Source organism: Manacus vitellinus, unplaced genomic scaffold (genome assembly GCF_001715985.3).
Source record: "Manacus vitellinus isolate BGI_N305 unplaced genomic scaffold, ASM171598v3 scaffold_8_pilon, whole genome shotgun sequence".
NCBI lineage: Eukaryota > Metazoa > Chordata > Aves > Passeriformes > Pipridae > Manacus > Manacus vitellinus.
The window spans coordinates 3,037,208-3,060,479 of record NW_021940864.1 but is presented as its reverse complement, the minus strand read 5'-3'; the positions used below and the strand labels follow the sequence as shown (position 1 = coordinate 3,060,479).

The 23,272-nt window shown below is 37.9% G+C and overlaps 1 protein-coding gene across 1 annotated transcript in view; it reads left to right on the top strand.

Annotated features, from left to right (window-relative positions):
* The window catches only part of ALK (ALK receptor tyrosine kinase), a 225,744-nt gene that overhangs the window by 10,213 nt on the left and 192,259 nt on the right, over positions 1–23,272 (top strand). Inside the window, exon 3 of the mRNA XM_018085039.3 lies at positions 1,422–1,586. Within this exon, the coding sequence (XP_017940528.2) occupies positions 1,422–1,586 (165 nt within the window). The remainder of the gene's footprint in view (positions 1–1,421; positions 1,587–23,272) is intronic.

Sequence of the window (23,272 nt, the reverse complement as noted above, 5' to 3'; positions counted from 1 at the left end):
AGAGGCCTGAAGAGAGTAGGGGCTTGTGCATTTGAATTTAAGGAAATGTGTGTAATCCTTGTTTCTGCTGCTTGTAGTGTATATGGATTTCTTACATTGTATGGTTTCCATGGCATTGTGAAGTATTCAAAATGCTGAGTGAATGTTAAAGCACCTGGTTAAGAATATCAAATATAAACTGGAAAAAGACTGTTCCTTCCAGCTTGCTGTTAAAACAGCAAATTAGCTGGGAAAAGTGTAGCAGGAGGGCAACGGTATTAACCTTCAGATTAGAAAATATTATATCACCAGGAGAATAGGCTGAACTACATAAATCTGTGCCCACTAAAGGAATTAGATGTTTAATAGAGAATGTAATTGAAGTTTAAAAAAAAAAAGTTAATTTCACTAATGTCAATTCAGATTTTTTGTTTCACTTGCATAGCTATGGCAGGACAGTAGACAGTATAGAAAACTCGAAAGAACAGCTGGATTTTTTTGAAGAGCTTTTTCAAATAGATCTAACCTGTTCAGAACCAGTGAGTTAGTTCAGAAATAGTTTCTTTTTCTTACTGAATATTGTGTTGAGTGCTGACTGTGGTGATAAAAACAAATGTATACAGGAAATTCCAGAAAATTTTATGTTCTTGACAATTAAAAGTAAAATCCTTTAAGGTTATCATTGCATGTTGTGTTAAACAACTTGAATTATGGTGTAAATTGGACCCTGGGAAGTGAATCATAGTTGCACCAGCAGAGTAGTGGGTTTCTGAAAGAGAAACATCTCAAAAGGAAATGTCTATGTTGGAGGCAGATGCTGGCTGTACTACCTGGAGGCTGAAGTTTTGCAGCTGCAAGTCAGGTTTCTGCTGCTTCTGCTGCCTCACTAAAGTGTTTCAAATCCAGAGAGTCAGAATGTTGCCTGGTGGGTACAGTCCCCATGGCTGCCAGCACATCCCATATGCCCAGGATATATGACTTGCTTTGTAGAGACCTGTGTTCACTGAGATGAAACATCAATGTGAAGAGTGTTAGTAGTCTTTGCACTACACTGGTCGTGGTTGAATTTGAACCACCACTCCAGGAGACATTGGCTTTATGTTCCATTTTATCCATTGACTAATGGATATCATTCAGTCTGGATGATGTCTTTCCCTGCTTTAGCCTGTGCTGCCCTTTTAGCTGTCCTGAAGGGGAATAACTGGCTCTTGGGCCTTCCTTTTGAGGCTGCTGCCTCCATAATGAACCTCTCTGTGCAGCACATTCAGGCACATATTTGCCTTTCTGTTTATTGAATTCTTCTATTTCTTTCTAACTCATTATGGAAAAAACCAAGCCCTAACTTACTAAACTATAAAATTAGTGTGTATACGCATCTTCTAGCACAGAGGAAGCTGAATTTAATTAACCTGATATGTTTTATGTCTATTTTCTTTTTCCAGTATTTGACTGCAATTTTGAATCTCCTTGTGAGCTGGAATATTCCTTTACCTCAAAAGATCAGGAAACCCCCAACAACGCCTGGGTCAGACTGAGTGCAGAGGAGATCTCACAGCTAAACATCCCAGATGGGCCAGAGAGAGATCACTCTGAGAGTACACCTAAAGGTAAGACAAATACAACTATTATGCCTTCAGTGTAGTGGTTAGTTTTAAAAACAAAGCACCCATGCTCCCACCCCCAAAAATAACCCTCACAAAAAAAACCAAAACCCCACCCAAACAAACACGTCCTCCTGAAATGCTAAAGACAGCTATAATCCTTTTACTGCAGCAGATGATGAATGCAAATGATGTGACAAACAAAAGAGGGTCATTCTGCACGAGAGATCTGTTTTCATCTAAAGGCAACCTTCATCATCTATATGGGAATCAAAGCATCAAATATAATATTGTGTAAAATCCTAATTGGGCTGACCCATGCCATGGATGGCATTTGGATGAGAACTATCTTATGGTACCTGTGTTTAAGGTCATTCAGTGTTTGGAAGAGTTTAGCCTTACCTTTGCTCAACGTCCTGTGTACTGCTTGCGTATTTGCAGACCATTTTAGGCAATATCTTGTGTCCAGGGCTTAGGTTCTCTGTTTGGTAAGAAAGCAAAAGATGGGGTTTGTCCTTAATATAAGGAAAAAAGATCCTGTCTTTAAAGAGAGCAAGGAAGCCTGAAAAGAAGAGAGTGCAATAGATTTTTCTCCTTTCTTGGAAGAAAATTTGATTTGTTGGAATTACTTTTCCTGCTAGTGATCATATCTGTGAACAGCAGCATATTTCATTAAGATTATAAGTTCTGAAAGATTTTTAGATATATTTGTGCTCTTCTAACCTTAGGAAAGCAGCAAAATCCTTAACATCCTTTTGGCTGTTAGTGACATCTGCTTGAAACCTCTCCCTGTAAGAGTCAGGTGGTGTTGATAAGAACAGAACTACAAAAATGGAAATGGGGAAGTTAGGACTACAGGCTTTATCCAGAAAAACAAAGAGATGTCAGGAAGGACGACAAAAATTATGAGGGATAAGTTTCCATACTAGGAAAAACTAAACAGACAAAAATTCTTTATTTTGTCTACAGTGGTAGGACTTAGTAGTCTTTAAAGTGCACATTGAAGAGCAGTGGAAAGCAGCTGTGAAGTTAGTGAGTTCCAGGTATAGAACAAGTGAGTGGAGATATTTTTCATGTAGCACCTGAATAAACTGTGCAAATAAGATACATGAATTAATGTTATGGGGGCCAGAAGTATGCATAAATTTAAAGAAAGATCAGATTAATTCTTGCAGAATACATTCGTCACTGCTTGTTTAATTCAAATTTAAGACCTCTTATATAGAAAGCTGCAAGTGAAAGGATCCTTTTCTTAGTAGCCAGCATCAGAGATGGCATTTGACTTTGCAGAGCTGCAGTCTGACTGCTCGTAGCAGTTGTTATGTTCAGGTGAATACTGAGGAAATTTTCAGTGCTGCTTTTCGTTGATATTCTGTTTTCTCATCCATATCAATAGTATAGCACTTTTCCCCAGATAGCCATTATAAATTAACTTTTAAGGCCCATTGATTCATCAGCAGACCAGGTCATTTTGGCGTGATCTGTGTCGTGTGTAAAGCAGATGGACCACATTTGTGCTGCAGGCAAATATCTTCTAATTTCCACATCAGCGAACATACATACGCATACTGAATTTCTTGCTATAAAGATACAGTTCAGGGAAAGTTTGAGGTAAATCAGAAGTTCTGCTCTTGTTCTTTTTCTAAAATTCTAGTGCAAGCTGGCTGCCACTGAAATTTAGGAATCAAAACCTTGTTTTGAGTTGAGAAGAGTGGCTGTCACTTTCCTGAAGTGCGGAAAAAATGGGAAAAGCCACAAGGAAGTAAATGTATTGTTCCAGGTAAAGAGTCTGGCCAGGTCAATGTGGTGCTCCATTTTGTATGATTCTTTTGAATTCTTTTCAGTAGAGTTATACCTTTGTCTGTACTCAGTTTTCTATATCTGCCAAAGCACAAGAAAGGGAGACTGTTGACTGGCCCTGTAGCCCAAAACCAAAGGTGTTAGTGGTTGATGATTTCCAATTGCCTATTGGGGTAAAATTCCATTTCTAAGACCAAAGTATGTTTTTTCCATCTGGAGTATAGGCAATTTAGGCTGAGGCTTGTGCTCTGCTGTTTTCTGCTGTTCTGAGGGGCAGGTAACCAGTGTCATATTGATTGAGTGGATTTAGATTGGTGGGCCATCAGAGTGGATTATTTGAGGTGATGTATTTGCTTGTATGTGTGTGTGTTTGGTTTTTTAATTTATCAGGCATGCTGGACATGGTGGTAATTTAATCTTAAACCCCTCAGTAGAGCTGTAGGTCTGCAACTCAGAGACAACTGTAACTCTTGCTTGTGTAAAGACTCATTTGAAAAGCAACACTTGGAGCTAGCATCTAGATATTTTAAATCACTTTAATTATGGCTGTTTGGCATAGATAGTTGTGTGGTCTGTTTCAATCTGAAATAATTAAGCACAGTAGTTCCAACCCCCACTGTTTCCTGCAAATTGTACTTGCAATTATCTCAATCTCATTTCATCTCCTTTGCAGACAGTAATGCACAGAGATAAACAGATAGCTTAACTAGATTTTGGGATGGTTTAGCTCATACTTGTCACTTGGTTATCAGGTCATGTCAAGACATTGATGGAGACAAATGCCTCTGGTATGATTCATTGTGCTGCGTGTAAGTTCCCCTAAAAGGTTCAGTAGAAAATCACTGGTAGATCTCCCTAAGGCAGGCATTAGAAGAACTTCTGTATTTTTGCCCCTGTCCCAGCAGCATGATACCGCTCAGTGTCAAGAAATTGGAACAAATCACGGATTAAGCTGCCTACAGTAAGAACTAGTTTCAGGTGTCTCAGCATTTGGTTACAGTCACATCTGAGCACTGCATTCACTTGGCATGTTCAGCATGTACTGTCACACAAATCATTGATCTTCTGAATAGGAATAAATGGTGAGGTGGAAGAGTTTGATATTCAATTATTCAGGGTAAAAGATTGAAGGTCTAGTTTTCACGGAATTGAAAAAGGATGCTTAACCAGGTAATAGTGACAGGTGAAATTTAGTGTAGATTATTTGAATTGAGGTGGTGTGAAAGACAATCGGAGTTTGGCATATATGCAGACAGATTGTAAACTGGTTATGGTCACTTAAGCTGATTGGGGGGTAAGAACAGAACTGTGAAAACATCAACTCAGAAGCAGTCACTAAGTAAAGGTGATTTTGGGGCTTACTGGGAAGAGAGTAGGAAATAGGAACAGTATGCTATAGTGAGGGGGCAGCTGTATCTAAAACATGGTATTCTGTTCTAGATCCCATGCATCAAAAATCTTTTAGTACAGCTGGGTAAGTTTTTAAAAGAAAGAAAACAAGGTTGATCTAAAGTATGTAATGGGCTGTCTTTTATGAAGTCTTAAATTAACCAGGGCTACACTGCCTGCAAGAGACATCTAAAGGAATACATGGCAAGGTTGTATAGAAATCAAAGCATTTTATAAAATCTTTATAGAATATGTATAAAGGTTTATAAACTCCGAAGACTTTGTAAAGCACTGAGAGGATGAGTACAGAAAAAAATATTCGGTATTTCTTCTAATACAGAATTGGACAGCATCAGGTGAAATTAGTAGATGTCAGGTAAAACAAAAGGAGATCCTTTAGTATGTAACAAATAGGGAAACCGTGGAACTTTTTTCCTGGGATATTGTTGGTGCTGAAACATTCTGTGAGTGTGCAAATTGACAGAATATGAGCAGAGACGAAAAACAGTTACAGCTACTGGATTCTCAAGAGAACCTTTCCTGGCTCAGAAAGTACGTACGTGAAAGGCCGTGAAGGCCAGGGGTGATGAGGTTCAACTGTTTGCTCTTCCTGTTCATATATTCTTTCCTCTGTATCTCCACCTGTCTGTTTTAAGAGCCAGATATCTAAAGTTAATGGATCTTTGGTCCGTGCTGGTAGGGTTGGTGTGGTGGTGTGTCCCTACCTCACCTCCCAGCCCAGGTTTTTCTTCCCTTTCAAAAAAGAGAAAAATGCACTAAGAGTTTTGGACCAGTTAGGAGAGTCAGAGAAAAGTTGCTTTTTAAACACTTAATGTTATTTGCTATTCTGTTAAAACCTTGGGAATGCCTTCAAACCGTGCAAAAATATTGAGTATTTGTTAGAAAAAACTTCATGACTGTCTGTCTGTAGAGATCTAGAAAATAATAATTATCAAGGTACTTTGGGGTTGGGGTTTTGTTTTGAAAATTTGTGCTAAAACGTTTTGCTCTTCGCCATTCCACACAGTCTTGTAAGTGGAGCAGTGGGTGTTAGAATCACTAGTGTATCTTCCAACTATGCCTCTGAAGATCTGCTGGAGTTACAAACATTTCCAAGTCTAACTTCTGTAACTTTCTGCAGGGTCAAAGATTTAAGGTTAAAGTTCCATCGATTTGCTAAGGATTGACAGTAAAACCTCTACTTTTGGGATCTGAATCGGGATTGTATGTGCTGTAATGAATAGGCAATCCATTGTGGATTACTAGACTTCTTTTAATCCATAAATAAGTAAAAAGATGCTATAAAAAATTCAAGCATTTTGCATCACTGACTGCCTTTATTTATTTTGACAAGTGTGATTAATTCTTAATTATTCATGATCCTTCATAATATATTATACCAGCAAACGTACTGCAGTCTATTGTAATGAAATATGAGGAATTGCAGTTCTTGCTACTGTGGCAATATTTCCTAAGGAGGCAGGTCGGACAAGCCAGTTTGTGATTGGAATGAAGGGGTTTGCAGGAAGTTGCACTTTGCAGCTGTGGGGATGTATGAGTTTGTCATGCTCAAGTTGGAGAGTCATTTGCCTCTCTAATAAACCCGAGATGGGTCAAACAAGCCGTAAATTCTGTGCCTTTCAGCTCTTGAGTCAAACCCAGGGCTTTCTGTACTATGAGGGCCTCTAGAACACAGCTCTAAGTAGCAGGTGGTTTAACATACATAACATAAAGTGTGCCTTTTCAGAATTCATCTCTTGGGCTACCTTGTCCCACCGCTTGTATTTTCCTTCCGCCGGGGGCCACTGGCTCAGGTTCCTGTCAGCAGACTTGCATTGCTGTGTTGCCCAGGGACTTCGGAGGACAGTAATCATTGCCCTTGATCTGAGAGCAGAGTTGTGGCTTCCTTCTGAGTCGAATTTTACAAGGAAGAGATGACCACTAGTACGAAATTAATCCCGTGTATTTAAGGTGGAAGGACCAGTAGCAGCTGCACCCAAAACAATTACTCACAAATCTAGGTCTGATCAAATGTCAGAGTGGTCTGTTTCTAATCATAAATGCAATTTTAAACTTGAACGTTTTGAGTCTTGACCACTCTTGACCATGGTGATGCAGGCAGGTTGCCTGCTCCTCTTTTAAATCTTGTGATTCTAGGTAAAGTAAGTGAATTTCTGCTTCTGTGATTTGAAGATTTCAGGGCCAGGAAAATATGCAGCTACTTGATAAAAAGCTCAGATTAAGAGATAAGTTAGGGAGGTATGACCACCATTTCAAATAAAAATCAAAGCCACCCTGCAAATGTGAACTCCAATTGAGACAACTTCTTAATGGAAAATGCAGATTAAACTTTCATGAAGGATGGCAGGGGAAGTGGGAGATGAATGAGGACAGTGCCCTAACCAGCTACTGATTAGTTGAAAAGCTCTTATGTAAGTTCTAAAACAAGAAGTATCTGCATATTTTGTTAATGTGGTTTTGATTTTTGTAATTATTACTAAAGAAATGGAGCAAGGCTGAGGCACTGAGCATATTAACAAATGGGAAATAATGAACTGCAGGATTATAAAATGGCTGTTGACTTTAATTTATGATTCCTCAGACAAAGAAGAACGAGGCAGATAATAAAAGATAATAAATAATATTTTGTTTCAGATTATCACTTTATTAACAAAACAGTAGAGTATAAATCAATGTGGGCTTGCAAGAACTAAGTAGGTGAGAAGTTATTTTTCATGTATGACACAAGCAGAAAAGAGACTTTTAACACTTGCAATTCCACTAAAAATTGGGGAAAAAATTCTCTCTGAAAAAGATAGCTATTTACCAGGGAAAGAATAAGGGGTAAAAAGAGTAGCTGGGCTCACAGTAGACAGCCAAAAGTTTTCCTTTTACATTAATTCTTATGACTGGTTTGAGGATATACCTTGATCTCACAGAACTGATCTAGCTTATGTGCTTTTTAAACAAGGTATCAGAGGTATTTCTTCTTTAGTAAATCATTGAGATCTTGACACAGTAGGCCTGGAAAAAGAAACAACAAGCCAAGAATTGTTTTCTCAGGGGAATTTCTATTTTGAGAAGAAAAATGTTTTTGAACCTACTGCAAATTTTGACAAAAAACTTGCAGACCCGAATGTTTATTGCATCCCTCTCTCTAATGCTGAAGAAGAACGTGGGTCATCCTGGTCTGCAAAGATTCAATCCATATGGTTGAATAGTCCTTAAAAAGATAGCTCTGTGATATGTTGCCACCCTAGTTTTATTATTTATAAGCATTCAGATAAACCACCGGTATCCCATGAAGATTTGTAAACTTTTGTGGTTTTGTTTATTCCAAGTGGGATTCAGTTTCTTATTAGTTATTTTCCTCTTTAAGATTTTACCAGCAAGTCAGTGGAAATAATTGTTGTGTGTGAGTTGAAGGATCAGCTACGTACTGCAAGTGAAATAGCAGAAGAATTAAGTGAGATCTGGAAGTCACACGTGGACCGAAAATTATCAATCGATCTTGCTGCAAATGAGAGTTTTATGGATTTGTAGGGATGACTGTCAGATTCTTTGTAAACAAAGAGAGGGTTTAAAATCAAAAATATTATTTACAATGACTAGTTCTGTCTGCTCTAGAAGAGATTTAGATTTTGATACTCAATTTCCCAACATATACGTGTCAAGTGTTACAACACAGTCCCACAACACAGAAATTTATGCAACATTGAGACACTAAATGCAAACCAAACTTGCTTCCAGAGTTCATTGGGCTGTGGAGAAGGAAAAATACAGCCTTTTTATGATGATCAGATTCCAGCCCATGCTCTGTCAGTACAAGAAATGGACCAGGTGTTCTTAGCATTTTGCAGCTTGCTCTTCTCATTAGTACTACACTTGTGCTTTGTTGTTGCAAAATTATTTCCCTTTAATGAGCCTGCTCTAAAGAGGCAAATTATTGTCTCGCTCTAGGACAGTGTGTTTGTTTATAGAGTAGGTATGTATTTATACAGACTATGGATAATCACGTGGGTTTGTTGATTTTAGAAATCTTGTTTGTTCATTCCTTAATTCAGTGAAGACTTGCATGCAACTCAACGTGAAGCATTCTGTTCCCCAAGCTGAAGAAGAAAGATTAATTTTAGTGTGCATCAGATGTTAGTATGCTCTAATGGCTTGCTGCATACCTGTGACTAATGTACTCCAACAAGTATATCCAGAAAAGGCATAGACAATGAAGAATAAATGGGTTGTAAAATGGTCTCTTTCTCACTCCTAATGATGGTTTGTCCTTGGCAAGATGAGAGATATATTAAAAGGACAGCTGGAGGGAAGAGTGTCCTGCTCTTGGCTGTGTTTGACCTTTTTATAGGACAAGACTACTGGATTAACACACATTTGTAATTTTTTTCCCCTCCATGGTGTTTGTCCTTTATCACCAAATACAATGTGTACATCCAAGCATATGTTGTGTTCAGAGGTTTTTTTAATTGAACTTTTTAAGTATAGAAAACTCACATTTGTGCAAAAAATATTCAATGAATTAATTAGTTGTTATTTGGTAGTTTTAATTTCTTTCTAGCCTGCCTGCTGCCTCTATTTTCCATGTGTTTATTTTTTTACCATTCCAATGACAGCTCATGCATGTGTCTCTGTACATAAAAATATAATGTATGATTAAGGGGTATCAGCAAGACACTGCAAGCCTTGCAGCCACTGCACATTGCCAATCCTTACCAACCATAGTCTTACTGTATCCATTGCCAAATACTACAATAACTTGTGCTTCTTTAGCACTTCACCTATGAGACTCTGAGAAGGGTCTACTATATGAGGCGCTTCATGTGGTTTTAAAGAGTTGAGAGACGTGTTTCTCCCTGTTGTCAAAGAGAATCTAAAGCACAGTGTAATTAAATCAATAGCCCAAGGTGAGTTGTGTTTCTAGGTGTGCCAAACCTGTTGTATCTCTTGCATCTTAACCAGTACTAACAATTGTTGGATTCCATGGCTTCACAGTATTTTTGTCGTGAGGTTGGCTTGGTCTGCTTTTAGTGAATAGATATAATCACGTGGGATTTTCTACTGAACTATTCTGTGAGATTATATTAAAAGCATAAGCAAATCGACAAGACCTGGAATATTTTTGCTTTTATTCTTCACATCAAAGATGATGTGTCTGTTCTGTTGCAGTAGGTGTCTTACACACCTGTGCTTGGATGAATACATTAAAAGAGACTCACAGAACTGTAAAAGCTAAGACATTTTTCTGCTGTGACTCTTGCTAAGAACGAAGTCCAGCTAATTAATCAGAGGTAAAAAATTGTTAATTTGGGATTGTGATAGAGAAAATATCCCTATTTAGTCAGGATCTTAGGGCAGGCTAAGCTAAACCCAAGAACAGTTTAACCATTTTGCCAGGTGAATTTGGGTAAAGAAAGAGAAGAATGATTTTTAGTATTTCTGTCCTTGGTTTTCTGGTGACATTCGAGTTGTTTAGATGCAAGTCTGTAAAGGTACCAATGCTTGTTTAATATCTCATTTTTGGGAAGACAGAACTGCATGTACTACTTCAGAGGTGTTACTATAAGTATTCCCCTAGACATGCTTTCAGAGGTTAAGTCTTACGAGAGTTGTTAATATTAATGCTGACCAAAATAGTTTTGTTTTTCTTTCCCTTGAAGGGGCGGGGAACCTGTGAGCTTAGGTGTTTTTTCTTATAGTAGCTTAAACTGAGCATGCTTATTTTATCTCACTCAAAATAACCAAAGAAGGTTGCAGCATTAAAGATAAGGTACTGAGTGAGAATTCTGTTTTCTATCTTTAAAAAAATAAATTTTGTAATACCATGCAGTGCCTGCTTAGGTGGCCCCAAGCAACTTACCTAGATTCTAATGAATAATCATCCATTCAATTATGAGTTAGAAGCTATCCCTGAAGTTTCATCTGTTTTCTTTCTTTGCTTGTTTTGAGAACACAGTGATTAAACAGACGGTATAATGTACAAAGACGAGAATGGCCATACTGGGAGAGCAGGAGAGGGAAGAAAACTGGTGGCCAGACTTCCCCAAATATCCTCTCACTTTTCAGACATGCTGTGTCAGAGACTGTGCACTGAGGGGAGCAATAAAAAATAGCCCTCCATGTTATGTTGTAAGTCTGATGGGGTACATACTGCAGTATCTTCTTGTTGATTTGGGATCTCCAACCCTAGACCGTATTTCTTTGTTGAGCAACAGTTCCTTTCTGTGCAGTGACAGACACTGTGCATCGTGCTTTTGGTGAAGGAATCGCTTTCTCGGAGTCCCTTTGTGTCCCTTTAGTCTCAACAGCTTACTTTTCTTGTCTGTCAAGTGCAAGCAATTTAGAAATGCTTGACCTTCGTCTCTTACCTTCCCTAACTAAACAGAGTTTTAAAAAAAAGTTAGATATGAGCGACAATCTTTCGTTAAAATGAAAATACTCTGTTTTTAGAAAATCATTTGTAGTTCACATTAATGGTTCATATCACTTGTAAAGCCAGATGAAAGTCAGTTTTGTTAGCTGAATGCTCCAGTGTCACAACACAGATGAGAGAAACAAGCACCACTTGATTCTAAATGGCATTTCCTTAGGAATTCAAGAAATATAATAGTAGACTTTTAGCCATTGTTCTTCATTTTTTCTTCTTTCTTTTGTGTGTCTGTGAGCAGATCCTACCACTCTACTGTGAGAGGCTATCTTTCTAAATTATCTGGTGTAAACACGAGTAAACAAGATGATGAGTAGACTTCTCCGGATTGGCAGAGGTGTTCATACAGCAGAACCAGAAGATTTGTTACTTGCCATTGCCTGTGTTAAAAGGATAAACCTGATAAAGGACGGAACTACAATAATTTGCTTTGTGTGTTGCTTTTAGTGGGGTTCATGTTGCTGCTTTCGTGTGCTTCCAGTGGGGAAGTAGAAAGGTCAGGCAATGAGGGGAAGCATTTTGCTGTGTACCACAGATAGTCATCTCTGGCAGTCATTTAGAAGCTTGCAAGGCACACAAACAGCATAATAAAGGTTAGACCACAACTCCTTTTCACCTGTCACAGTAATTTTGTTTATCAGAGAAAAACCCAAGCTGCAGAACTCTGGTATTGATTTTGAGCAGAAGGTTCAAGGATGTTCTGGTTTAAAGATGTTTATTCAGAGAATGGAAGAAACAAAAAGCCCATGTTAAAGCAACATTATGATGCAGGTTTAATTCTGCTCTCTGGGTTTTTCCTGAAGGTGTGAAAGTATTTGAGGAAGAGGCAGAGGATGGTTTATGTTTAATTTCTCTAAAAAATTACAGCTTTTCAAACTGTCTGCTATGGATAGGGCAGGCTCTGCCCACCTGCCTGAATTGATCCTGCATTTCAACAAGGGCCCTTCATTAGAGGTGAAAGTTTACTGTGACATGCATAGCTTGGAATTTTACACATGGAACTTCCTTAGATTGGGAGAGAAAGAAAAGATCGTTCTGGTAGCCTCGTTGCCTAATTGCACAGTACTGAAAGCCATTTTCATTCTGTAGTTCTTGGTTTATTAAGTGTCTAAGGGCAATATATTCAGTGTTATCATGTCAGTAACAAATCAAGATTTCTGAGGAATTAACAGCTTAGTTAATCTTTGTTCTATCATTAATTAAGGGCAAAAAGCAAGAATACTAGAAGAAGATGCTACAAAACTTTATGTAACTTAATTCAGGAAATATTTTTTATATAGCTCAAAGTAATGACCTTTCAATGACTAACCAAGACAAAAGAGTATCTGTTAAGCAAAAGTAGATTCTAAAATCAACTACTTATTAAAGATGCCAAGCCATTTGCAATTGGTGGCAACAGTGAACAGCAACAATTAACATTTTTAATAGCAAGTTTCTTTAAGGACATTTATGTAAGTATGACTACAAGTGTAGGATATGTAGCTGTTTGTCTTATCCCTCAATGGAGAAAAGTGAATTAAGTACAGGAGTTTTATCTTTGAAGGATTTGATCACCTAATTAGAGAACAGAAAATCTGAATCCCAGTTACTTGTAAACTTCCTAAAAAAAACCCAAACAAACCTGTGATAATTGTAATGGCTTTGAAGCAGGGGATGACTCAAATGTACTCCAGCCCTTTTCAAGGTTGGTGTTTGACCTGCTGCAGACAGTTCTCTCTCTGGTCACCTTACAAAATGGATGGTTAATGGTAGGTGTTTGCTGTCCAGCAGACTCGAGTGATTTTTGTTACACATAAAGCTGAATTGAATATGGAATATTTGGGATGGTTAGATTCAGCACTATTGCTCCTGATTGCCTAAAAATCAAGGAATACTCAAGAAATAAAAGGTAAAATTTTGACTATTTAGAAACTGAGGTAAGGCTTCCATTAACACTAAACCTCCTACTCTGTCATACAATGGGCTTTTGTCAGGAGTCGGTGACAGGACTAAGGGATGTTTCACTGCAGATGAAACTTTGGGAATCAGTGTTCAGGTTTTCCTTGCAGTGAGGAGAAATCCCCTTGCAAAGTCATTCGAGAGCCAATATGCTTCTGATAATGTTTGTGTTGTGCATTTGTTTATGTGCTTAGCTGAGATGTTTGTGTCATAGATGAGTGCTGTCTGAAGCTGAGCACTTCCATTTCTTTCCACTGATTTACAGAGAGAAGGCATCTGTCTGGACAGGTAAAAATATGCTGGAGTAGCGTCAGTCAGTGATTGGGTGATCGTTGACTTGTACTTTCATTATAGAGTGAGTGACAAAGTGTTAATTGAAATAACTGAGCTCCAGCCAGCTCAGGTACCTCACTTGGGTGTAAAGCACTGCTTAACTTGAGGGAAGAGCTGATATCCCTGAATTAAGAGGTAGGAATTAGCTCTATGGAAAACAGGCACATTAGAGACAATGCCTTTAACTCTCTACTATGTTTTTAGTCTTTTTATTTTCATCTGTATGAAATTATACATTTCAGAGTGCTTTGTGGGCAGGCAGATGAAATGTACTGCATCACAGCTAAAAATTGATTGCTCTGTGCCACAGTTAATGTTACATCCATTAACTCTTTTTGAGGGTGGAGCACCAAAGCTGACCCTGGGTGCAAAGCTGGTAATGGGCATTGCAGTAAGAATGACCTAAACGACTTGCAAAAATTAACGAACTTGTTGGCTACTTGGTTGGTTGCTTGGTGTTCTACTTTTATCAGCAAGCCAAACTTTTAAAATGCAACTTAGTCGCTGAACTATTCTTTGTTGCTAAAACAACTACTCGTAATACAAACTGCAGAAACTCAGTGAACTACAGATTAGCCTCTTTGCTCCTGAATGTAATAAAAGCCCTGTTTCTTTATGTGCAGGTTGTTTTGCAGGGTTTGGAGGGGGGTGTCCTGTTTTCTGAAAAGCCCCTTCCTTTTCCCTTCTCCTCCTCTGATCTGTTCTCTCTTGAAAATATCTTTGATATAGCTGGATGAAGAGATACCAATCCCAGGAGGTGGCATTTTGGTAGTCCAGATGTATTGTAATGTGTTGTGAAGGAGCTCCCAGTTTCTCAGCGTCTGGCTAAAATAAGATGTAAAGTCTGGGATGTTTCTTAAAGCCTGACACTGTCACGAGGTGGTACAGATGTACATTGTGTCACTGGAAACCTTGCTACATGAGAGCTGTTTTGGACTTGCTTTGGTTTGGGATTTTTTTGGTGGTGGGTTTTGTTTGGGTTTTTTTTGGCTTTTGTTTTTGGTTGTTGTTGTTTTGGTTTGGGGGTTTTGTGTTCGATTTGGTTTCTATGTTTTTATTTTTGGTTTTTTTGGTACTTTTCTCAGGGGAGGTGTTGTTTGGTTTTTTGTTTGTTTGTTTTTGTTAGTTTGGTTTGGTGTGGTTTGGGGGGGGGATTTATTTTGGTTGGTTGGTCTGTTGGGCTGGGATGTTAGTGTAAGGAAGTAACATTGTGCCAATTTTTCTCACCTCTGCATCGTTTGTATACCTGAGGAAAATTAGTGTTCATTAAGTGTGTGGATGTTCTGCACTTGCTGCATGGGGTGGGGGACAGCAGAAAGGCCAGGGTGAGGTTTGCCTCTGCACAGAGCATTTCTAGAGCGATCCAGATAATCCACTTTGATCCCTTACAGAGTTGCTATTAGACCAGATACTTAGGTCAATAGCATCTTGAAAACCTGTACTTCGAGCTTGTGAAACAAGTTCGGGAGGGAAGAAAGACATTTTGTGAATTCTTTTGCAATTTGGAAAACTATGTTAAAGGGGAGTGGGACTCGCAATTTTATTTCTCTTCAGAATGAAAACCTAAGCTAATAGCACATAGCTCAGGAAGACTAAGAGAGCAGCAAAGGGGATATGTATTGTAGAAACAGTATATCTGGTTACTGGAAAAACTCTGCTGTAGGTCTGGGCCCTGCTAAGAACCAGTATCTTTTGTATGACAAGAGAATATGCAAAGAACTTCTCTATTTCTTAGGACTACTCCAATACTTAGAGTGTGTGCTTAAAGACTTTGTTAGATTGAAATGCAGGACTTGCCTCTCTGCAGGATTGGGTCCATGTGGCCCCACACAGTGGTGTTCCTACTTCTTTTCAGGTGGAGATAAAGTGATAAGGATTTTGCTACTTCACTATCTTTGGTCTACAAAGTACTAGCACTGTGAACAGGAGAGAATTTATCACTTTTTCCATATTACCAGATGTCTCTTTAATTGATGGGAATCTTTTTACAATCACTTTAAAGAAAAAAAAATTGCTTTTGAGGAATTTTTCCTTCAATTGACAGCAACTTAATGAGGGGTTGTGACTTCGTAATCAATTTTAATTATTGTGTAGTTAAAACTGCTAAAAATAACAACTTCAGCTTTGATACTGGATGATTGATTTGTGAAGCAACTTGTAAATAATTGATCTTTTGTTCCCTAATGGTTTTTCTTTTGAAGTAAAAAAGAAAAAAAAATCAGACAAACATTTCAGTAGCTGAGGCACTAATAATATAATGTGTCATAGTAACCACTGCTACCATAACCGGGGTTTTATATGCTAAGAGCTGTGTGTTATAACAGTTAAACCATGAAACAGAAAATGAGTATTTCTAAGTGTTTCTCCCATTTGATCACTGGCTCTGTAGGAGTATGATCTCATACAGCAGCCATTTTGTCCTTCAGTTTGCCAATAAACGAGACTTTTTAAAATAGTGAGCAGACTCTGTCATATGCTAATTAGGATCAGTTGTGGTAAGAGTATTTTACAAAGAGAGAGTTAAAAGCTGCATCATCCTGTTATTTTCAGAATACATGTGCTCAGTTTACAGATAACAAGATGGTTCTTTTTCTGCACTGGTAACTGTCAGTCCAAAAGACCAGTTTCTTCTGAATTTTTCCATACTGTCAATACTAGAGGGTCTCTAACTAGCCCTTTTTGCAGCCATCCCTTCCGTTGTTATAGAATCATAGCTGAGAATTTTACTTTTAATATTTGATGTAAAGGAGCACCCCTCTTCATTCCCAGAAGTTGTCAGCCTAGTGGCATCAGAGATTTAAATGACCTGTTCCAACAAGCCTGTTTGCTTGCACATGTATTAAATGAGGCGAGAAAGACCAACCCCATCTGACTATTGTTGTTTAGAGTAGGACCCCATTCTGTATGTTTGCAAAGTACATTGAGTTCCTTCAGAGGGAAGGTGCTATCAGTGAATATTACTGTTCTGTGTGCAAGTGGTTGTGGGTCGTTGGCAGTAATGGGACAGTGAAAGTGAATTATCATTAATGTCAGAAAATACAGTTTTAACCATGTTAAACCCATATCTTTGTGAAACTAAATGAGATTTCTCATAACACAGATACTTATTTGAATTCACCATGCATTGCACAGACTACCTCACTATTCTTAAAGCAACTACCAATCACTACAAGGAGTCAAGCAGACGCTGCATTCTCCATAATTACAAGCAATTTTCCAATTGAATTATCCCATGATTTAATTCCTTACCTTGCATCTGGAGAGCATCAGCAATGTGCAGCTGTTTCGGCTTTGAGAATTAATTGTTGCTAAATGCATTAAGAGTGGTCTTGCTGCAATGATTTCAGAAAAGAGTTAAATCCCAGCTCATTTCTGGATTAAACTTTTACTTCTTATTTCCTGTGCTCTTGACTCAAGATAATGATAAAGACCATGGGTTTCCTAGCATTTGTCTTAGCTAGTTGTAAATCTAACTTCAAAATAAATATGTTTAGTCACTGAATTGAAATCATATTACTATGAAACACAAAGTTTAATAGAACCATGCCAGAGTCAGTAAAGACTGGAGGGCTGGAGATTAATGATAAATTATGTTGGTTTATGCCGCTGGTACAACTGCATAGCTATGGTTTGCAAAAGAAAGAGATGGTAACTTTGCAAGTACCCAGTGAAATTTTTCACATCATAGGGTTTTTTAGTCAGGCCAAGTACTTCAAATATAGGAAGAGTGTCTTAGTCATTTGTCTGGATGGACAGGTGTTTAGACTAGGAGTAGCATGTGTTTTATTTTTGAAAGTAGAAAAAGACATAGAAGGAATATGAAGAGTTTTGTGAGGTTTAGATTATCATCAGTGCTTTCCAGAGTCTGTTAGATTCCAGTGAGAACAGATTTTTTTTTTTTTTTAATCTGAAGTCCTGAAGTTTCAAATTCTTTTCCTTTTTTTTTTTTTTTAATTCATTAAGTACAAAGAATGTAGCTAAGGATCTTAGGAATCTTAAAACTCAGAGGTGTATTTTAATAACTCTTCTGGGTTAATGAAAACCTTCTTGAACAGTACTTAGTTAAATAACAATGTGAAGAAGATGTGAAACTTGTAAAGCATGCATTAAGTTTCTGGCTTTGACTTGTGTGACCTTTAGATTGGTTATTTAATGTCTATGCCCATGTTGTAAACAGGGCATAGACATTGTGAAGTGTTGTAGATGTAAATTAAGGTTGATGTAAGGTACTCACTTTATTAACTGGTTTTGTTGCATTAATTCAGGCAGCAAAAAATGTTCTAGATTTTTAGCAAGAAAAAATAACTGTTGAATGAATATGATTTAAAATACATGCATCCCTGATCTCTTCCAGAAAAATCTTTACCAGTCTTGCTGCAGCAATTAACAGAAACTCTCAACTCTCTCTTACTGTTTCCACTTACAGCCAATAGTCCCTGCTTGAAACAGAAATTTTTACCCAGTAGAGGTTATTTATCCAAGGCTGTGGAACATGATTATGTGGCTAAATATGAAAAAACCTGTCTGGTTTAAGAGTTCTGAGATCTTGCAAGTCCTGTTCATGTGTGATGTCTTTGGTTAACTCGTGTAAAAGCTTGGCTGTTTTCATCCGGGTGCTTGGATCATCCTTTATACCAAGAAAAATTAGCTTCTGGGTAGCTTCCTAAACTACCTTAAGGTAAAGCGCCATAGCCCCATTGAAATTCAGTGTTTTGTCAGTTTATCAAGAGGCAGATCCGGCACTAGTATAGCTGCTTATCAGGAAAATTAATTTAAGGAAATTATTTACTTAATACCTGCAGGATATTTGATCTTAAACTATGGTATAAAGTGTCTGATTGTATTAATGACTGTGAATTTATGAGAGTATTATTTATAGATCATTATACATAGAAAGTCAGTTCTATTTATGTGTTGGTTTTTTTTTTCAATACATTTTGAAGACACTGGTCTGTAGAAAGTGTTACTGTTTCAGTGTGTCTACACAGTTTATCACAATTCTGGATTTGAATTGCTTTCTCAAAGGCAATTTGTCTTTGCCCAATGATGAATGTTCTGTGCATTTACTTCTGAGGTTTCTTAGACTGTAGCAATGTATGTTATGCTGAATCGAATCTACAAACAAATGGAGAGTCCAGTATTTTATCTTTTGTATCCTTATAATAGAAGGAGAGGGGAGGCAAGCCCCACACTATAAACATTGCTTCTCAAACACCTTACAATGATAAGGACAAGTAGGTTCTGATTATATCTGAATAATATAAACAAGATTGAGTTTGCCTAATAATTATGTCTGGCTTATGATTTCTCCTTCCAATGAAAATCATGTTGTGCAGGTTTAATGTAACCAGGACACTAAGGCAACAAGCAATTGAATTAGCTGCTTCTTGCAAAAGTTTCCTTTGTTCTCATCCAGCTAACAGCTTTCTTAAGGGGCTTGTCTGCTGACGAATTTCACGCAGTTATTTTTATTCCTTAAAGAAAGTTGTTAATTTGGGGCATTTGTTACTTGTCCATGTTCCTAAATTAAACCTTTCTTCTCTTAAAAACCAAACAATTTTTATCAGTTCTGTTCTATGGCTGGAGATGTCTAATTTTGTTCCTATACAAAAAAAGCATTGTAGTTGCTTTTGTGTAAAGCCTGTGTGGGCAACTGCAGATTTTTCACAAGCTGAAGAGAGAAACTCCTGAAGGAGGAGCAGTGAGAAAGGCGTGGGATTGTTGGACCAACTGATACAAGAATTTATGAGTCATTACCTCTGTACAGTATAGGGAACGCAGAAGCAGTGGAATAAATGTGGCCACATAGGATTGAAAGGCATTGCTAATCTAATAGTGGAATGAAGTAAGGAAGAATGTGATGCCTTTAGGACTGGAGCCCTGGAGGCAATAACTGTACAGAAAATGAAAAATCTCGTACGTGGAGCAGGGTAAAAATTTCTGTTTCAAGCAGGGACTATTGGCTGTAAGTGCAAACAGTAAGAGAGAGTTGAGAGTTTCTGTTAATTGCCGCAGCAGTCAGCTGCAAGACTGGTAAAGATTTTTCTGGAAAAGAAAAGAATATGCTGCTGCCATTGCATAGAACAGTAACAGTGTCTAAGGCAGAGTGCTGTGTACTAGTCTGGTCTGCTGTGTTTGAGAAAGGAAATCTAAAATGGGAATACGCATAGAAAAGGGCTCCTGGAGGGGTGCTTAGGGAGCAGAGATCTTGGCACAGCAGGTGAGATTACAAAATAGCCCTTTTTAGTCTACTGACATGAGGATTAGATGCTGATGTTTATAAATATGTTTGAAGAAAAAAAGGCAAGTGTTGAAAGGCTAGCTGAAGGAGAAGGAAGTGCTGACCAAGGAACATGTGAACAAATAAATACAGGCCGTAAATGCATTTAGCATGGAAATGAGGTAAAGGTTATGAAGTATCAGAGCTGTGAATTAGTCTTTCAATGAAGGGAGCTGGTAATCTAGCTAGTTTTAATGTAGCATTTCATATTGTCCATTAGCAGATGAAAGAACTACCTTTCCTGGTATTATTGTTATGTAGCTCTTGCTCTGAAGTGCCCATTGTGGTAACTTCTGAGTTGTCTGTAACACAGTTATTAAAGCAGGGTTGCTCTTCCCAGCTGTTTATACTACAGTATGCTGAAACCATCTGTAGCTCAGACCATACAGATCCTGTAATAAGTTCCCAGCCCGTGCCACACCACAGTGTTGTCAATTTTGGCTGTGATACTGTTTCATACCAAGGTATTGGCTCTGGCTTGCCGTTGCTGACAGGATGCTGGATTTCCTCTGCCTTTCAAAAATCCTGGGTTTGTGGTTTTATTTGCAAGTGGATTTGGGTGTTGTGAAATACGGTTTATTTGCCAAATTTCTTTTTACATCACGGAATGAAAGGGCTTTCACCACCCCACGGGAGAACAGGGTGGCAGTAGGCCACCTGTGCTCTTTGCTTAGCTGTGCTGTGAAGAAGTAAAAGTCGGCACTTGGCAGCTGCGTTGGTTCCACCAAATGCTCCACCAGTCAAGCACTGCATGCTGCACCGTTTACATTTGGTAACTGAGCAATTAAGGATTTTGTATTCTAATTACCTGGCCAATTATGTGCAGTGCAAAATTCGCTGCTAGTGCTGCTGTGATAGCCTGAACTGCAGACAGTCCTGTGATTAAACTGTCCCTTGATGATGAAGTCGATAATTAACAAGAAGGCGTTTTGCTGAGTAGTGAACAAAGTCAAAGAAAGAACAGAATTGAGTTTTCAATGCTGTAATACAGTTTTAATGGTGCTCTTCTCAGGGACAAGAACTTCTCCGACCTCCCCTGAAATTAAAAATGCATACTCATGTGCAAAAATGTAGACCTGATTTCTTTACATAGAGCATAATTTTGATGCTCAAAGGGCTGGAGAACCTACAGTGTGAGGGAAGACTGAAGGAGTTAGGTCTTTTCTCCCTGGAGAAGACTTGGGGGAGACCTTGTTGCAGTATTCCAGTACTTAAAGGTCAGCTACAAAGAGGACAGACTCTCTTGACAAGGAACCACATGGAGAAAGCAAGGGGAAACGGGTACAAGTTGCACTGGAAGAAGTTTCATCTTGATGTAAGAAAACCAATTTCTTTTTACAGTGCTGGATGTTTTCAAGGTGGGCTGGGACAGGATGGTAGATAATCTCCTCTAAGTTCCCTTTCCCATGAAAGGTTGGACCAGATGATCTTTTGAGATCACTTCTAACCTTGGCTGTTCTATGATTCAAGTTTTAACTAGGTAAAGCACCTTAACAATGTGCTTTTTCTGTGATTACTTTATCACCAACCCTCTTGAAGGGTGTTCATAGCTTTGTGTCCTCTGTGCCAACATGTGGAATTGTGTGCTTTCAGCCCTGAAAATCTGAGTGTCACTGTCAGGTGACAACTAATGATGGAGGTTTTTATGTTCATTTGTCCTATAGTCCCTAAAGTAATAATTAAATATTTACTCCTCACAGTGTTAAGTATTGTATGGACATGCAGTAAACAGGACAGAAAACCACACAGGTCATCCATTTCAACCTGGCATGAGCTAGGAGTCAGGCAGATAGAAAAAATCTATGCTACATTACAGCATTTTACTTGTACTGTTTTTTTTCTGAATGTCTGCCTGAGCAGAAATTCATCCAAATTCTCTTTGGAATTTATTAGCTTTTATTGAGGGCTATCCACTTAAAAAATTTAATCCTAGTGAAGATGTCAGCTGAGAAAAATTAAAATCCTCTAGAAACTGCATATATCTCCCTTAGAAAATTCAAAGTATTGACAGAAGTAATTATCCTGAGTGAGCAAATCTTACAATTACAAGTTATCCTTAACATTGTGAACGTAATTAAATTATGGTAACTGATTTATCTGAACTAAACCTTTTTTTTTTTTACTCTTGCTAAAAGTTGTAGCAAGACAAAAATATGCATGAACTTGTATGGCCTGCTAAAAGTTAGTTTTTTATATGGAACATGCCATTTTCCTTAAAGAAAAAAAAATGAAACTTCTGGAAAAGATCTTTTGAAGACAAGAACAAGTTAAATCAAGGGCTCTATGTTTCAGCTAATGAAGTTCATAAAACCAGCAATCATCATTTGGTAAATTAGTGCCTGAAAATGGGTTGACAAACATAATAACCTGGCACCCACAGACCTCATGCAATTACTGCATTACTTTCTATGTCATTGAGATTTTCAGCTAAATCAAATCTGAGTAATTTTATATGTTTGGGGTTTTTGGTTTTGGTTTTTTTTTTTTGTGCTTAGTATCTGAAAATGCACCTCATCACCGAACATGGTACCATCTTCTGTAAAAGAGGAATGCATCCTTCTCTGTGTTTTGAGCAATACTTGTCCTTAGAACAAGTACTTGATAAGTTCTCATGTGTAGCAGCTTCTACTTTAATAGTTTTTAATGGTGTTAAAGGCATAGAAGCTTGCATGTGATGTCTCCAAGGCCCTAATGAAATTAGTGGAAATAGCAAAAGCTATAGAGAACTTCATCTGTTACAGCAGATACACTGGCAAGCTCAACTTTCCTTTAACCAAAAGAAAATAGCAGTAACTTCCCTTAACATCTTTGAGGTTTGTGTGTGTCAGCCAACCATATCATATGTGACATCAAAACAGAGCTTGACATTTTTTAAAAATAAAAGAATACTTATCATGCAATTTGCACTATCAAATCTGGCTGCAAGTCCTGAAATGTGATAATATGTTCTTGCTCAACTTCATTTTCACTCTCTGTCTTAACACAAATATGAGATATATTAGGTCAATTTGATAGAAATTCATGCTTTTCTCTAGAAGTGTGTTAAAATGTAGGGAAGAAATTAGCATTTCTTAATTTGTAAGCAACTTCTCTCATTATCCTATATTTCATTTCATTGAATTTCATCAAAGCAGAAAAAAATCTAAACTTGTTTTTATGATTTCACTGTTGTAAGCATATATGCTTAGTTATCTTTTAGAGAAACTTCATGAAATTACTTGTCTGCCCCTGTAAATTGTAAGGAATGAAACCAGAATCCCCTACAGGTGCTAGTTTTGAAGGAGCTGCCAGTTACTGATGACCTGCAGTAAGGTAACCCGTGGGGAGGACCTAATTTGGGAATCACAATGATAGCATTTCTGATTTTGCTGGAGACTGAAGATGCAGGCTCTCATGCCATGAAGCTGGCATTTCAGCATGTCTAATATCCTGTTGAAAGTGTTGGTACTGTATCACACCCTTTGAGGGACTGGTGCAAGGAACACCAGTGTAGGTATGTGTAGGTATGGAATAAGC